The sequence below is a fragment of the Rhipicephalus sanguineus genome, chromosome 5, assembly GCF_013339695.2.
Source record: "Rhipicephalus sanguineus isolate Rsan-2018 chromosome 5, BIME_Rsan_1.4, whole genome shotgun sequence".
Lineage (NCBI taxonomy): Eukaryota > Metazoa > Arthropoda > Arachnida > Ixodida > Ixodidae > Rhipicephalus > Rhipicephalus sanguineus.
Window position 1 is genome coordinate 20,901,831 of NC_051180.1, and position 18,511 is coordinate 20,920,341.

The 18,511-nt window shown below is 44.6% G+C and overlaps 1 protein-coding gene across 1 annotated transcript in view; it reads right to left on the minus strand.

Annotated features, from left to right (window-relative positions):
* Positions 1–18,511, minus strand: part of LOC119393343 (hemicentin-1) — a 113,694-nt gene that overhangs the window by 12,225 nt on the left and 82,958 nt on the right. The window contains exons 5-8 of the mRNA XM_037660317.2: positions 13,585–13,887; positions 8,545–8,835; positions 3,152–3,445; positions 1,973–2,278 (exon numbers count right to left, since the gene is read on the minus strand). Coding sequence (XP_037516245.1) covers positions 1,973–2,278; positions 3,152–3,445; positions 8,545–8,835; positions 13,585–13,887 — 1,194 coding nt within the window. The remainder of the gene's footprint in view (positions 1–1,972; positions 2,279–3,151; positions 3,446–8,544; positions 8,836–13,584; positions 13,888–18,511) is intronic.

Genomic DNA, 18,511 nt, shown 5'->3' on the forward strand with positions numbered 1-18,511 from the left:
CACTTTTTTCATTATTTAACGACATATTGACAGCGCGCAAAATAAACGAAGGACGAAGCGAGGGGACATAAACAAGCGCTGACTTCCACGTAAAAAGTTGTTTAGGAAAATACACTTACAAGTACACACACCAGCGAAAAAAAAAAAAAAAACGACCAGTCGGGAATCGAAAGAACCACAATGTCCCCTCGCTTCGTCCTTCGTTTATTTTTCCCGCTGTCAATATATTGTGCAATAGAGTGCCAACCAAACCCTCACATTCGTTATTTAAAATAATTTAAGGGTATCATAATGTCGCACGCGGTCGTGAAGGAGAGAGAAAAAGAAGTAGGAGGAGGAAGAGGCAAATGAAAGGAAGTTATGAAACTGCATAAGGGGCATTCCCTCGCTGCCTTTTTCTCCTTTCCTTTTTTTTTTTCATTTCGATCTTTAAAAATGAATAGGGAGGGGAAAGGAAGTAAAGGAAGCAAGAAACAAAGTGATGTGGTGGAATGGGAAAGCAAAATTTTCTGGCATCACCGTAGTAAAGTTGGCGGTGACAGCGGCAGCGAGCTACGTATACATGGGGGTCTCCGCTTTTTCTTTTTTTTTTTCCTTGAAAGAAAAATTTGCGCGCCCCACGGGCGCGAGCCATTACCTCGGGGACACGTAGAAGCGCCGGTTTCTGTGGCTTTCGCATAATGCTGCTCGTTTTATGCCGACATTGTACAGCCGTTCTCTCCCGACCTTCTTTTGTTCCCCAGGCATTTTTACTGCGATCGTTATTGACCGCCCCCACACCACGGGCAATCAGGAGGAGGAAATGAGGGAAGCGGGCTGTGTTTATGAACTTTGGCCTGCCGTGCTACCGCGCGTATTTTTTAATCTCTCAAACAACCATACAACAATAGCACAACTGCTTGGAAAGTAGGCATATTCTATGCGGCTTCCTTTTCGTGGCGGATACATTGTGCGAAGGATGGAAACTTACATTATAACGTCGGGTTCTTTTCACAACGCAAAAAAGAATGAAACAAAAGTGCACTGAGCCTTTTAGAGTGATGTGAGCGTGATGAATAAATTAAGCGATAGAAAAGCCTTACGCACTCCCGTGCGTCTTGCTTTGCTCGCTCGACTGGAAGAAGCATGGAAGAGCTTTCACGAAGCTTTCATTACAGAAGGTACTGGGAGCGCGCTAGGGGATATTACGAAAATGTGTTATATGTAACGTAGAGTACAGGTGCCTAAACTAACAGAATAAGTAACTACTGTGCACTTAATTTTTGAGCTCTTGTGCTGTTAAGGACCAACGGCCAGTACATGCACTTTCGTTATGTCGGCGAGCTCTACACCAGTATCTTTTTTTTCTCGTGGAAGTCAGCAATAGTTCTACCGGAATGTATTCTTCACTAACATTGTAACCCCTACTTATGTAACCCCCCCTCACACAATACTCCGATGTAGGAGCCCGTGAGGTGATTTGAATAAATAAACAAGTTAACTATGTTTTAAACCCACGAACTAAGTTCTTCAAAGTGCATGTACAACGATCTAACATGTGCTTCCGGCAGATCAATGAAGACTGCTGTCTGAAATAATTCCGCCCAAGTATTGTAACAAGACATTCCAGCAGTCTCTGCTCTTATTAACCATAAGCCTAGAGTCTCTGCGTAATTAATATCTATGTTTTCGTACATAAGAAGCCCAGATTTTTTCATGATGATGTATCGCCCAAGATGCGCCTTTGTGAGACGACACCGGTCATTTTTTATTATGGAAGGAATACGGGAAAGCGTTTAATCACTATTCAGAATAAGCTCCCCTCGTTCATCTAAGCCGACGGCAACACATCTGAACATGCTCCATCGAAATACTTAAAACACGACACCAGTACCGAATAGTTTGTGCATCATGATAGCACGTCACATACGTGTCAACACGTCATAGTAGGCATACCACTCAAGCAGCGTACACGTATAAGCACTGCACTCACCAGTGAGCTTCTCAGCTGGCCGCAGTGTGCTGACGACGAAGTCTACGGGCGACCGGTGTCCCTTGGGGTTGGCTGAGTAGAGAAACACCCGAAAGGTGGCGCCGCCTTCGAGGCCGCTGAAGCTGAATGCCGGTCCAGACATGGACGAGGCGTTGGCTACAAGTCGATCGGTGTCGGCCTCACGCAGTTCAGCCACGAACGTGACAGGCGCCACGCCACCGTCCCAGAAACCTTCGGAGCATTCGAAGGACACCGAGTCTTCGGTGCCGTTGACCTGGCTGCAGTTATTGACTGGCTCTGGAGGGCCTGCGTTGGTGTGGGTGGGGGTGTAATTTGGTTAAAAGGAGTCTCAACGAGACCACGAACATTACTTAAAAGGAAATAGTAAGTATGTGAATGTGTTAAGCCGTAGCACCTGTTCATTGACTATGGACAATGTTGTGCAAGGTAGATACATAATAGGCAATTAGGCCGCTGTAATGTCACCGAAGTAATTAACGTTATCTGACAGGCAGTTTAACCTTACTGCACAACAAAATACAAAGCTAAGGAAGCCTCGATGATAACGGCCTAAAAAAACTCGCAGGGACCCTTATGCATTAGTCTAAGAGCACTCGAAGGCGAAAGCCAATGATGTAATTAAGGCTTTAGCTTTAATAGTTCATAGCGCTTACTGCTGATTAGCGCTGACAAAGCTTGGGAGACGGCACATGCGCCGTGTGTCGGAGACACGGAGACAATAACAGCGTCTCCATATCTGTAAAGACAAGGTTATTTATCTTAATAGAAAACGTCAGCGGGACCAGGCAAACCCAAGGAGGTATGAAGGTAGAAATTGTAAGCCTGTGGCATTTTTATTGACATGACATTAAACATGAGACAGTGTTCTGTGGGTGCTTGCCGGAAAAAGAGGTACGTAACAGATTGTTCTCTCCATTATTGACGATGAAATGAGTGCCAACTGCAATCAGTGCTGTCGCGTTATGTGAAGCATAAAGGCAACTCAAGAGGGATACTAAGAAATTGATGAAAACAGGTACGAATAACAATATTATAACAATAATATTATAACAATATTATAACAATAACAATATTACGAATTACAATGCCAAGGGCCAGCAAAGCGCCAGTCCTTGGCATTGTAATTCCTTAGCTCGTGAATGAATCGTGAACGCTCACCAGCTGGGACGATGGTGAAGTTGCAGGGGGTCTGCTGCTTGCCGATTTCGTTGGCGCCCCAGCAGAGCAAGAAGCCGAAGTCGTCCTCGTTCAGAGGTGAGTAGAGGGCAGTGCTGCGCGTCAGTGCGTGGCTGTAACTGGCAAGCTCCAGGCGCTTGCCGCTGGAGGAACTGTTGAAGCGCCAGTGGAAAGTCACGTCGGCCGGATCAGCCTCCAGCTCGCAACGCACAGAGACCGACTCGTGACGTGACACGCCGTAGATGTGCTTTTGGTCCTGCTTGCACACGGGCGCGTCTGCGAGACATGTCGGTACGGCGTTGTGCGAACTTCTGCATGCGGAAGATCTCTCATTCGAGATATCCAATATGCTAATAACAACGTCGCACTGTCTGGAATATAACTGTGTTCCGGTAGCTATGGGTGTGCTCGTGGGGCCGTGTTCACAAAACTTCTCTTTCTCAAGTGCTGCCTCCCATTGGCCCAACAGGCTTCGCTAATGATATGTCCACTTTCAGGATCGGGCAGAATATTATCTTACGAACATTCTTAGTGTAAGATGACTTTCTGAGTAAGGGCCCTGAACGGTTCTCAAGAAACAGGGCCTTAATTACGCTCCAGAGCTACTGCCTCAACACATGAGAACGAAGAACACGTTTTCTTCTCAGCAACTACTTCAATTACGTTGATAAGAGTTGTCGTACTTGAAGGAGACAGGTAAAACGTGACGAATGTAGAAAACACGTTTACTTGTTTGTGGTGCCTGTAATTTTAAGGGATTCTCGAATGGGAAAAAGTACAAAAAATTTGAAATATCGACTTTAGAGCTATGTAATTGAGCTATAAAAATGTTATGCCACAGTTTGTTAAACGGAATATGATGAGACACTTAAAACAAAAGAAATTACTACATTTAATATCGTTCTTAAATACATTACTAATTGGTCGGTGGGACTTTGGCAAACCCCTCCTCAATAATTTAACATTTAAAGAGAAGCTCTAAGTTTACACATTCAATTTGTTCGCTGTAATTGCTGTAGGAGCGGAATTCACAGGAGTGCACTATATGTTGTGGTGCAGGGGAACGCACGTGCGAACTTAATTCGAAATATTCTCAAAATTTATAATCCTTCAGAATTTTTGTAAAAGCTGCAAGCCTTAAAATAAAATTTTGTTCCGCTGTTACTTGAATCTAACTGTTCTGTTGTCAAATTCAGCACAATTTATTAAAATCGGCTCATGAGTTACCTGACAAAAGAATTTTTACAGTTTACAATAATTTAAGAAGAGGCGATTACAGTTTGCCCCGAAACGTGCTTCCTGGTTACCGCATCCTGTGTTACTACAGTTTCGTTTTATTTCTATCGTTCATTGAACTTATCAGTACATAGGGTCTCTACGAAGCACCAAATTTTCTAACGTACAATAAATAAAAAATAAACATAATGAAACAACATCAACAAATTTTCTTAACTCCTGCGAAGTGAGTAACAAGCACAGAGATTAAGGGCGCAGCGCCAGTGTCGTTCGCGGTAGTATGTCCTCGCACCAGGAAGCCCGAGTAACCGAGATTTTTCCAAGTTTCTTTGCCTTTGTGTATTAATCCGTAGATTCGGCAATATTTCCATACACCGCTTTAGGTAAAAGCTTATTTTTGCAGCAACTTGGCATCATTCGTTTTATTATTTATGCAAGCAACGCTCGGCTAAAGCTTTCAACAAATGGCTGACGCTCAGTCTTCAATTATAATACCGTTATCACTAGCAGGAAATGTTTTACATTCGTCTTAACTTGCCGGTGACGTGACCGGCAGCGAATGCGAACTAATTATTTTGAGGGCACGAAAAAACCCGCTCTCTGCAGCGAGATAGAGAGAAAAAAAAAGTAACTGAGCAGTAACCTGACCGTAAAAACAAAACCACATATTCAAATAGTTTCCACACGCATAAAAGTGGGCAAGGTTTAACCGGTCTACTGACGAGTGGTTACAACCTCGCTTAATTCCGGTGAATACGGAAAGAATGGCTGGAGCTAGCAGGTAGTTTGAAGTGCCAGCAGCGAGTGCTGTCTGATCGTTTCGTATTACCAACCTCTGTTCTCTTCTGTTTTTTTGTGAGTATAACGCGTTTTCGTTCCGCTTGCGGACTTTTGTTTTATGGCAAATACTAAAAGGCCGTGCAGGGGACGCTCGCAGATTTCTAAGTTTGGCCATTTGAACGTGAGCCGAAAACTTTCTGGGTTTTCGTGGCCCTACATGGCTCCAGTGCTCGAGCGCTTTTGCCTTTTAGTAACTGCAAAGGAAGCTACTCGCACTAAGCCATCCTAAGTATCCCGAAGAAAATTTTTAACCGCCTTTTTTTTATGGCTATCAGTAACGACGCTGATGAATTATAGCAAGAACTTAAAAAAAGAAAGCTGTGTCGATAACGTATCGCCCACGCAAAAATGAACTGTAGGTAAAAACGTAATGGACACACTATAAAGGATTTTGACTTACTCTTATAAACAGTACCTTTTGACCGTCATAGTAAATTTTGGTGCCTTCTGCTAGCCGAATAGTCAAGTTAATAAAATTTTGTGTAGTGTGTAATGATATCGCAGGGCAAACTAACGCGAATAAAAAAAAACACACATACCACGTCTTTTTAAAAGAGACTTTTAAAGCACAGTATGACATAACAAATATCAGGTGCTTTTATCTTTGCTCTTTATGTCAAATTATACCTGGTATCAGATACACCGCAGACTAGACGCTGGGACAGATGGATACAGGAAGGGAGCAGACGCGGCGAAGGTGACGCAGATGTATGAAGATACATAATGATGCTAAAAATCAGCATCATCCCATGCTTTTGTCCGTTGCAGGAAATAAAAATAGGCCGATATCTGAAAGTAATTTGCTACGCCTGAATATATCAGTACACATAATTCCGAAAAGAACCAAGCTCAAGCGTTGTCATTACTCATAGGACGGTCACAAGCAAATTTCCCTCATCCTATCTTGCTGAATCAAACAAGCATGGTTTTGCCGAGATGATATCTGCACTCGAAGGGATCACCTGTGTATGTTTGAATTCTATTCCCACTTAGAGGCGTCTGCTACAAGGGACAAGGGGAGGACAAGTTCTTCCTTACGCGGAAGGAAAATGCTCACACCTCACTCTTCCCCACCCTTTTGCGTGGACCTAACTCCGTGGACCTAACTCCGTGGACCTTCAGACCCAGCTAGTGGCTGCATTCGCAACAACATACATATTAATTTTGTGTACGTCGCAATAAATGCGCAGTTCATCCGGCTTGACTGCTCCCTCCCCTTCCCCAATCACAGCCGCCTGTATCACCCTCGTGCACCCCGAACTGCGTAGGCGGCTGCACATGTATAACCGGAAATTTTGACCACCTGGGGTTCTTTAACGTGCATCTAAATCAAAGTACGTGGGCTTCTGGCATTCTCGCCTCCATCGAGAATGCGGTCGCCGCGGCCGGGATTCGGGCACAAGGGACGATGTTGCTGATCGTAAATCCATAAGGCACGTGGTAACCATTTTAACACGATAGCGAGAGCTCGTTTCGCAGAAATGCCGCCGTCAGCGTCGCTACGTCGCCTGTGAGCGAAAAATCGTCCGTGACCAAAAAATTGAGAAAGATGCAAATAAAATAAAATAAAAATCTTCGGTCCCATTGACGATCGAAGCCATGCCGTTTGAGTGGCAAGCACGAGTCCTACCGCAAGGCCACAATGTCACTTACAACTGCTTGGGGAAAAACAGTACATAAATGCCATGTAGTGGAAGGAGTCTCCTTAACGCATTTTGTTCGGCAGGTGTCACGACGAAAATGAGCCCATTCGGCGACTTGTAGGCGCATTGGCGAGGCCATCAAACTACGTTTTTTGCGCGACGCTATGCTTCGAAAAAAGTCGGGATAGTGCAGCCATCGCCGCTAAAAACACATACGAACTTTCAATGAGCTCCACAAATGTACAACTATGTCCATCTAGCGGAAAACATATCAAGCCAACGTCTCCATTTTTGGCCTCCGAGATGGTGGGAGCGCGGCGTCCCCGCCATCTCGGAGGCCATGTTCCTTTCTAGAGGAGGCGTTGATCAAGCAAACAGCAAACATTAGATAATGTGCTGCCATCTGTGAGGCATTGTGAGAAATATGTCTCGACTCTAGCACAGGGAAGTGCTTTAGATCGAAAACCTGTACCAGTGCCTGTACCATTACTATAGATACCCAGCGCGCGCGTGTGTGTCTGTGTGCGTGTTTGTGTAACAACACACATTAATAAGTATGCACTTAGTGGTTGAAGTGAGCACTGGGGGCCGGATTTCGCTATCGCGTTGAACTCTTAAAGGCGAAGCTCAAGGGTCCCCCAATTTTTGGTGTCACTATACTGTAACCCATTACTCTTTATTGCACCTCTATGGAAACTTCTCTCTATGGGGCCAAGTGGGTCGGAACAATAAAAGCTTATTTGGATACTAAATATAACGCACAACATCTGGGCGACTGTAGTTCGCTTATGCGGCTACGTAAGCTATTCGTATGAAAACTGCACTGGAAACTTGGCTCTTATTCTGCGCGTAATTTAAACCGCGCTCAAAATACTTCGAGCTCAAAAACCTCCGCTTTTGCGAATAAAGTTGCCTAAGTATAGCATTATGTAGTTTTGCTTTAGTAATAAGCTTGGAGTAAAAGCACTTCGCTTGATCGCTGAAGCGCCATCGACATCTGATCGCCAGTGTCAATCAGCAGCAGCCGTCACACGGCAACAATGCGTTGGTGGCGGTGCCAGGCAGGCCTGCCCATGTCCGTTCAACTTGCCACGGGCTTCGTAAATCAAGATACAGGAGATGCCACACCGGAGCAACGTTAATGGGGCAGTGGAATGTGAAGGTTGCGGAGTGACGACATATTTTTAGAGCTGAATTTATATGTCCAGTTCACCTATTAAATAGTTCTCTGCTAACATCAACCGCTGCTGCCTCTTCATGGGAAGCGCTGCCGGAACATTGCAATGAAGCCCATGATCTTCACCCTCAATGAGAACTTTAAAGAAAAGTGCTAAAATAGCGCTCATGATAATTCCGCTTTCGGCACTTTTCGGCGAACCATGCAGAGTTAACAAAGTATAACATAATGATATCTCATGTTTAACGTCCCAAAACCACGATATGATTATGAGAGACGCCATAGTGGAGGGCTCCGGAAATTTCGACCACCTGAGGTTTTTTAGCGTGCACCTAAATCTAAGTACACGGGCCTCAAGCATTTTCGCCTCCATCGAAAATGCAGCCGCCGCGGCCGGGATTCGATCCCGCGACCTTCGGAGTTAACAAAGCACGTCTAGACTCACGTTGAAAAAAGTTGGTCTTATTATACTGACTCACATTTTATGCGTAGCATGAAGACGTTACTGGTACCGTGGCCTTCCCGATTCATGGCAATGCACTTGTACCGACCGCGGCGAGACCGGTGCACCTTTTGCATCACCAGCGACTGACTGCTGACGATGACACCGGCGCTGGTGTTTGTAGTGACTTCCTGCCCCTCGAAGAGCCACGTGACCTCATTTGCCGGCGGGTTGGCGTCCACGTCACAGTCGAGGTACACGTCACGACCTTCGCGGATGTCGTCTTCCCGCAGATTCTGGCCTAACCGCAGCGATGCCAGAGGCTTGTCTGCAAAGATAGAAAAAGCGTACGAATGTATTTAAAAATACTGAGAGCCATGCGTTCTGCCGAAGACATTTCTGTTCCTGTGGTGGATGGTCTTATTGCTCCAGTCACTCTATTAACAACTACCAACCGATTATTCAGTAAACATGCACCTCGATTAGTGACCGAATGGATGAACTGAAGAACCAAACAAGCACCATAATGATTACATAGCCAATAGTTCAAATAATCAAACGTAAACACATTTAGTATTAGTAGTAACAGCAAGAACCCCAGTGTCACTGTGCAGCAAGTGACTGCCCCGGTGATCATGCGCTTGCCTTTCTTGCCGTCTTTGTTGCTAATATTTACGTATGGTGTCCAACAGCTGCATGGAAGCTGTTATACTTCATTATTTAATTGCTGACAAGCGATTGGTCAGTATGTATCCTAAAGAACTTCAAAAATGTATTGTTTGGTAGCTTTGCTTCAGTATGACGTTCTAGCGAAGCCGTACATACAGGGTGTTTCAGATAAAAAGCACCAAGTATTAAAAAATTAAGCATAGGAGCTACGAGTATCCAATTAGCGCACTACAGTTCTGAGAAATATAGAGCACGTCAAAATACTTTTTCCTATCGTAAAATTTCGGTAATTAAGAAAGATTGCTTAATGAACTTTTTAAGTACTAATTCAAGAGAAAAATCCTCAATACAAAAGGTGTAGCGCTTGTTCGGAAACGTCGAATTTTTCAATGTGTGACAAGATAATTCCCTTCTTAATCTTTTTTCAGCCTTTCATTAAACCACGCGAATTTAACAAAAAATGACCACGTGACTGCCGCCTAACGCACGGCGCTTTCAGAGCCGTCAAATGTAAGTTGAATGAATTATCAAAGGCTGCTTCGCGCACCGACATCGATTGAACAGGCTGTCGGTGACTGCGATGGACGTTAAGCGACAAAAGGAGCCATACTGTTTCAACAACAAAAAAAAATTTTTCAACGAAAAAGTGGCAGCCATGGAGCAAATGCCACATGAGACCTAGGCAGTATTTGATGCAGCGTAGGCATTTTTCTTTTCTTTTTGCACCAATGAAGAAACGCATCGGAAGGGACGAGGCTGAACGCGTGATGAAGGACCAAGATAAAAGATTTACTCACACGAGGCGGCCGCTCTTTCGTAGACTTCTTTTTTTTTTTTTTGAGACGGTTACGCCTCTACCATCATTTAGCGGCCATCACAGTCACTGATACAGCCTGCTGAATCGAGCTTCGTGCGCAGAGCAGCCTTCGATAATTCGTTCTACTTACATTTGAGGGCACTGAAACCGCCGCGCGTTAGGAGGCAGTCAAGTGGTATTTTTGTTTAATTCTCGCAATTTAAAGAAAGGCCGCAAACAAATTGAGCAGGGGAGTTATCTTACCATACAGTGAAAAATTCAGTGTTTCTGAACAAGCGCTACAACTTTCGTATTGAAGATTTTCTCTAGAGTTAACATTTAAAAAGTTCATTGAGCAATCTTTGTTAATTGCTGAGCTTCGCGGATTAGAAAAAAAATATTCTGACGTGCTCTATATGGCTCAGAACAATACTGGGCAAATTAGAGACGCGCAGCGCCTAAGCATAATTTTTTCATAGTTGGTGCTTTTTATATGAAACACACTGTATATATGTTTCCTACAATAAGAAAAATATAAATCCGGCCATTAGCAACTGAAAAGATAGTGACGGGCTAAAAAAGTTAACGTAAGCTCAGTAAATCCGACCGTTAGCAAGTGATTCAGAGATTGCTACCAGCTAGAAAATTCATTGCAAGCTCATGTGCTGTCTCCCACGTGAGTTCCACAGTAGAGAAGTGCCAAGATTGCCAGTCGGGGGTTCAATTATGCTGTTCCCCGTAAAAAAATTCTTTGAAAAACTAAACAGATTGGATGGACGGCCGCAATCATTAGCAATAGTTTTGGGTCCATGGCCAACAGAAACCTTTCAAAACATTGCTGCAAGCGCCCTAGTAAAGTTTTCAGAAGAGTCGGAAATATCAAAATTATACTGATTCACATTTGTAATTATTCTTCACATTGAGATACTTCTGCTCACATGTTTCGCGTTGCCTCTTGTGATTCAAGACAGCTGTGTTTAAAATGTGAGCAAGGGCCCAGTGAATGCTGTGTGATCACATTATACAAAGGACTGTGAGATGAACTCTTCGGCAAAGTGCGAACGATTCTTGCGTGTCTTGTGTGTGAACATTGTTGTCGACACGTGGACATTATGCCTGACGTGAAGACATTCTTTTAAAAGGACATTGCCGTGAGTGAGTTTTACAATACTCTGCTTTTATTTATAAGTTCGTGACGCAAATTAATAATTATGGGAAGAGGAGTAGCCGGAGCCATGTATAGGCACCAACCTCTCCTTAAACACATTTAATAAAAAAAACAAGGAACCCCTAGATGCCTTGTTGAAGGAATTTATCAAGTACTCAGAAGCCCGAGGCAACAGCTCGACGTTTCAGACGCGCAATGTTAGAAGCTCACCCGTCGCTTCCTTCCCTCGCAGAAATAGCAGAGAAGTGCACGGAGATAATTGCTGTTGCGCTCATTACCGGCGTAACGTTTCTTTGTGGAAAGGTAATTACGATAGCGCCGCAGGAACAACGCTACTTCCGATCTTCGCCTGCAGTCGGATCAGGATCAGCGCGATTCTTCGATGGTTGTAGAAATGCCTCCATCAGCGAGTTTATGGTAATGACCTACGCTAAGGAAGGAAGGGGATTTCAGGAGATGGAAGTGGTGCTAAGTATAGAGCCCACCTGAGCCACTGGCGACACAGAAATCGGCCAAAGACGGCCAAATGTTGGCACGCGCATCGGCCTTATATGTAAATGCCAGTCTACGCATTTCCGCGTTTCTCAAAGCCGTGGGAAACACCACTGTGAGATTCGTCTTAATGCATTCAGTTGAAGATGCATTAACGCGGACTTACATTACAATGCGCTGTAGACTCTACACGGTCACCTGTTGAAAATGTAGGTCCCCGCGAACTGGTGCTAAGCTGGTAATCCTCCGCAGTGATTTTTTTTTATTTTGTGTTGATTTAAAGCTACGTTTATCCTGCGCGAGGACAACAGGAAGATTTCCTCTGCCTCCACCTTAATTAAGCCAGAAGATACGAGATGTAGGCATTCTCAACGCGCGTTAGTGCAGAATTACATTTGCGTGGAGTCTTGAAGCAACTGGAACAACTGTTCACAGTACATTGGTTTTCTTGCGAGTCAGACAGACAAAAACAGCGTTCGCTATTCAGCATCTTAAGGAACAGCGCAAACAAAATACGGACTCGGGAAAGACACTACACACGGGACACAATAATCGATAAGGTGTCGTGAAATAAAGTATGTTTCTGAGGCCATCGCTTGAACAAAACTACTTGACTTCATCATTTAAGGAAAGATAAGAATCATCCATGACGTCTTATGTAGTAGTGTGTATCGAATTTCATCGTTGTCATATACACAAAGGTCAACAAGTGGACCAAAACTCTGCTCTTCTAAAGAAAAGTTACTTTATGAAAAGATGGGCTCCATGAACATTCCGCAGACAGAAATTAGGGCATCAAGAAGTAGTTAAAGTACGTAAAAGTGAAGCCGAGGAATCGTAGTAAATTAATCACCATTTGGTAACATCTGACGTTCATGGAGGAAATCAAAAGCAGCTCTTAACTATAACCGCAATACACACATTTACGTTACCACTGACCGTATGCAATCTAGGAAAAAAACATACGCGTCATTGGGTACCTACAGACTCTGTTTTCTCAGACTACACCATGTAGCCTTCGATCAGTTCGATCAGACTTCATTACCTTAATAATGCAGCAAACTAAGTCTTTACTAGACTCTGTATGCGGAGCCACGATCGATATAATGTCCCATACATACAGTCTTTCATCGCTTGTCACAATAATGGCTACCTACCTACATCCGTCTTGTTCATGACAGAGCTTGTCATGTTATGTTTGTACTTCGATCGGCCTATTTTATTGACGATTTCGACCAGCGATTGTTCCGCATGAGCCCCTGTAACATGGGCACTGAAGCGGCTTACGCGTGTATTTAATATTTCACGCAAAGATTTCTGACCGTAATCTGACGGCTCTTTTCCTATCCATATTACGTTATTGCGAGAAATAGTAGGTTGCTATAGAGCGAGCTTCGCCAGGTCTTCGGCGTGGTATGTTTTCAAGCAGTGTTTTTTATTATTAGTATTCGGCGTGAAACCAGAGGCATAGTGAAAGTGAAATGGGGGTGAGAGGATAGGCGGAGGTAAAAAAGCCACAAGAGCTTGCTTAGCCTATTGTGCCACACAGGAATGAACAAACGCTTTATAGGGCTGGGCCTAACGATAGACGAGTGTCCACGTCGCGTGTCACGCTCCGGTTGCCATATACGTTTGGTCGCGGACCAAGGGGTAGCCGCACAGTGAAGCGGTGAAGGACGGTTCGACCGTGAATAGGGCCCAAAAGTCACTGTAGCAGGGGCTGTGATAAGCCATTTCCCGTGCATCTTTACTCTACAAATAACGCAATCACAGGCACTCACACAAAATCACAAAACATCACAGAAAATCACAGAAAACCACAAAAGAAACACAGGAGAACCGCAGCTCGGCTCTTTCCGCAGATTTCACACTGGGTGAAACTAGGGTAAGTTTTTTTTATTAATATTGAATATCCCACTCCATATTTCTCTAGAATATACATATGTACTTACAGAACACGTCCAGCTTCCATCCTTCCTCGATGGCGCTGCCTTGTATAAACTGGTTTTCGGCCCTGCACGAAAGCACTGCGCCGTTATCTTCTCTTCTGGGAGTGAAGAGCAGAACGCTAGAGCTGGTTCCCTCGTGGTTGTTGCCGCCCTGATGTTCCTTAGCCGAGAGTAGCTGCTCGTCTCCCTTCCACCAGGTAAGCAACGCAGGAGGACGCGAGCCACTTGACGAGCACACCAGCTCCACGGGATGACTTGCCGACAGCGGGTGACGAGGAGGCTGAATAGCCACGTCCAGTGGAATCACTGCACGATATCGATAGACTTTCCTTACAGTTTCCTGCCTCATATGTACAAAGCTACATCAGTGCTTTTGCGATTTGGGATGTGCACCTGTTTCTATCGACCACTTTTGACGAAGTCAGTAATGAATGATTTTGGTGTATGTATGTGTGTCTGTGTATATGTGTGTCTGTGTATGTGTGCGTGTGTGCGTGCGTACGCGCACGCTGTACTCCAATTTTACTTCATTATACTCCCCCCTTCTCCATTGGATGGTAGCCTCTTTAAATAACCCTGCCTTTCATTTCGCACTCTCCTCTGCAGTTCTCTCTACCCTTACTATTTCTCTTTCGATGTCGAAGTCTCACAACTGTTACTACTGCTGCTGCGGCTGCTCTAAGCATGTAGGGCCGAAATATGTCGGACTTGCGCGTCGTGTTCAGTGACATTGAATATAAAGAAATTTGAATATACAATATGCAAGAATATTGAAAATCCGCTTCTCAAACAGCATCTGAATGGGAAGCGTTGCAGAAAGTCAATGATATTGAGAGTCCATGTCGGAAGTAGTTCTTTCGTTTGAAGAGCGGGAAATGGCAGTAGACTTCTTTAATTGAGCTTTTTAAGAGCCCGCTCCACTCAATGCTGATTTGTTAAGCTACAGCGAGCAGCATGCAACCTACTAGAAAAACATATAGCGCTAAAGCTTGCATATTAACGCGACAGCGTTAAAGAGCTCGTTCCGCAGAAATTCCGGTATGGGCGTCGACGTCGGCGTCGTTGGTTGTGAGCGAAAATTCATCATCTTGTATAAAATAAATAATAAAAAAAGTCTTAGGTTCAAGTGCGATTCGAACCCAGGCAGTCTGCGTGGCAAGCAGCTGTTCTACCATGGATCCACTCCATTGCTTGGAACTGCACTGAAATTAACTTTATTGCTTCACAAACATACGCGTCCTGTGTACATGTGTCACAGTACGAGATGTAATATCGCAGTAAAACGGGTTACAAGCGTATGTTGCCCTCGGGCGTCAAACCATGTGAACTGCATAACGAGTTGGTGGTTTAAAGCCGGCCACCCATTACAGAAGGCACGCAAATTACTGCGCGTATACCCTTACGAACACGCAGTGGGTGCATCGTAACTTCGAAAAAGTATCACGCGCGTAATTGCTGGTTAAAAGAATGCCACCCATTACAAAGGTCATACACATTAGAGCGCGCATTCTCTTGCACACACGTAGTGGGTACACTGTCGTCATAAAAGTGCTGTTGAAAAGGGCGGAAGCCTTTACCTTTACTATAGGTATGTCGAGTGTGTGTGTGAGACCGGGCGACTGAACATAATGACAAGCGAAACAGAGCCCGATGAGAATGGGGCCGGATATCGCTATCGCGTTCATCTCTTAAAGGCGAAGCTTAAGCGTCCCCCAACTCTTTTACATCAACCTTGGGCGCCTCTCATTAAGTTTGCCGTGGCGTAATTCTCAGTAATTATTGCCAACCTTAATATCGCTATGCGCAATGCAGGCTATTTTTTTTCTCCGAATTTGAGGCATCAAGCACTACTCGCTAAAGGTTTTTCTTTTGTTATGACTTGTCGGTGACACAATCTGGATTCAGGTTTACTTGTTTTCAGGGTTATGAGTAACTACTTATCAAAAGCAAATTGTCGTTTTAAAATTCTTTGAAGTTGAATAAGAAAGAAAATTGCAAGAAAGTCATTTTAAACGTTTCCGTCAAATGGAATTCACCTGATATGACCTGAAGTTCTTGTCAGTAGCAAGAAACAAAGAGGAAGAGATGGAGAGAGAGAGATTGAGCTGAGCACACAGAACCAGGAAGCGAGAACTAGTGTGCGAACACAAAACGGGAAGGGTTGAGGGTCGCAGGAGCACGGAAAACCTGACTCGATAAAGACAACAATGAAATTAATGAGTACCGGTAAACAAACGCAGTAATCGTGTAAACCATATGAGGAAGCGCTGTAGACGCAAGCTCATTTCTAGTCCCAAGGTATTTCCCGAAAATGCAGATCATTACTCTGCACTCCGCACTCACCCTAGCGTTGTACGTTCGCACATAGCTGCTTCCGCTCTGGCGACGCGACGGGCAAGAGAAGGAAAATGGATTTCGCCAATATGAGGAGCAAAAGAAGGAATCCAGGACGATTGCATAAACCACAGGTCGTTCTCATCTTCCTTCTTCACCCCTCAGCTGTGTCTCAATTGCTGAAGCATTCTAAGCCCAGTGAAAAGCGAGCGTGCACCGTTGGGCGCTGCGTGCTTTTTCCCAGAGGAACGACACAGGGACGGAGCAAACGGTGGTGGACGGGAAGGAGGGATTAGGGATAGCAAATAAACGGCAGGCTTCGTGCAGCTGCCGCGACCATTATCGCGAACAATGAGAGAGGAGGGTTATACGGCAGTGGTCGCAGCGCGCACTAGCGCGTTAATTGAAAACTGGCGGTTTGGCGGGAGCGCAGCAAAATTCGCATTAAGACGAAGAGGTTCGCCGTATTTACGCCCCGTTCCCTTCGTATCATCGCTCCTCCCGAAAAGCTCTGACACGAAAGAACATGGAGAAACGGCGAGCTGCTCATCCGAAAAATTCGCAGCTATTACTTTTCTCTGTATAAATGGGGTCGCAGCAATTCAGCGTTAAAGCGCGCTTTGAGATCCCATAGTAAGAAGTTAAGCGCTTGCAAAACAGCGATGCGATCGAGGTAGTTAAAGGTGGGGTTGTGTGTTCCCGAGCACGCCGTACTTATAAAGTTCGACGATGTGCATGATTAGCTCACGCTGTAGTGTATAAATAAGCGTAATTAGGCCATTTCACGACCAAATACGCGAAGCCGCGGACTCAGTTAGGAAAGTTAGTGTGAACGAAGAGTTAGGGTATGTGGAAAAAATTGTGTTACGCGCGGCTTTTTCGATTTCATCACGAAGATTACACTACACGCCGGCCTTTCTTGCGTGCTTTGTTTTGGTGGAGCAATGCGCTTCAATCATCATTCACGCTGGCCAATCTTGGACAAATAGAACGTTCTACTGCGCAGGTGCGTTTTAAATAAGAATAGATGTAAGAGAAACAGACTTTTCAGTTCTGCGTCCACAAGTGAGATCTGTATATTTTTTATTTCGTTAGCAGTAAACATCTATCTCGCAAGACTTGACCTCCAAGCCAGAATACTCGTTCGAGGTCGCTTTCAGCAGCATTCTAAAGATATGTTTAGCATGTATGCCATCAGACATTTGTCAAGACATTTATGTATGAATTGTACAGATTTATGCGATTCCGTCTTCATCTACATTTTCACTGTAACACTTTTGTGTGTTTGCTGTTTTTCTCTAAATGTACCCACTCCTGTAAAAACCCCATTTGGGGTTGACAGTATACTGAAATAAAAATAAAATAAATAAATATCAAAGTCTCTATTGTCTGGCAGCTCCTTCTTATCGACAGCGAGAAAAAAAGGCAAAGATGAATGAAGGGTAAAAAAGTTCATCTGGTTTGCTGGCCTACGTGTGGCAGGGGGAATCAAAGGTATGGCACATCACCGGAAAAATCATGGATATTTTTCTTTTGCCTACTCTCCTTCCAATTTGTAGTCTTTGTACCCTGTACATATGATTTGCGCTGTTGTTCACCCATTGAACATAACTGCTTGTCGAAGAAATTATTTGTTTATGTTCAGCGGTCACGCGCAACCTACCTTGGTGAGCCGGAATATTTAGTGTGGCACTGTGAAAACGAGGGTGTCCGACGTGTATCTTTATAAACAAGGTACTTCGTCTGATTCGATTATCCTAAATTAATAAGAATTAGGACAGCGTGACGCACCCTACAATGACTGAAGAGGTGAGAATATTAGGGGTGTGCGAATATTCGAGTTTCGAATTCGAATCGAATAGTACCTGATCGAATAATTCGATTCGACTTTCGAATAGCTAGTATTCGAAGTTTCGAATAATTCGACAGGACGAATATCTAAAATGCGAGAAAGGCTAATGATGCAACTTGGTTAGGGTGGGGCGACTAAAACAAACACTAACGTCGTTACAGTAGGCCTTTCGTTAAAACTTTTACTGACAACCTTGTTCAAAAGCGAGCGCATGCTGATCTTAGAGGAGATCACGTCATTTCCCCACGTAGAAAAACACATGAGAAAACTGTCAAGCCCTTCACAACTTCGTTCCCAAAACGATAATAATAATATCTGGGGTTTAACGTCCCAAAACCAAGCTATGATTATGAGAGGCGCCGTAGTGGAGGGCTCCGGAAATTTCGACCACCTGGGGTTCTTTAACGTGCACCTAAATCTAAGTACACGGGCCTCAAACATTTTCGCCTCCATCGAAAATGCAGCCGCCGCGGCCGGGATTCGATCCCGCGACCTTCGGGTCAGTAGTCGAGCGCCATAACCACTAGACCACCGTGGCGGGGCGTTCCCAAAACGAAGGCACGGACTTCTTGCGTAGTTCGGTCGCATATGCCGCAAGCGCCGTAAAACGTCCTGACTTTGGCCTGCGAAACCCTCTGTCATTGACTTTGCATGTAAACATTCGTTCACGCAGAGCAGTCGCCACTGCCGCACCGAACCACTCGTTCAGAAACTCCCATCGTTCCGGCACGCAGTTAACACGCT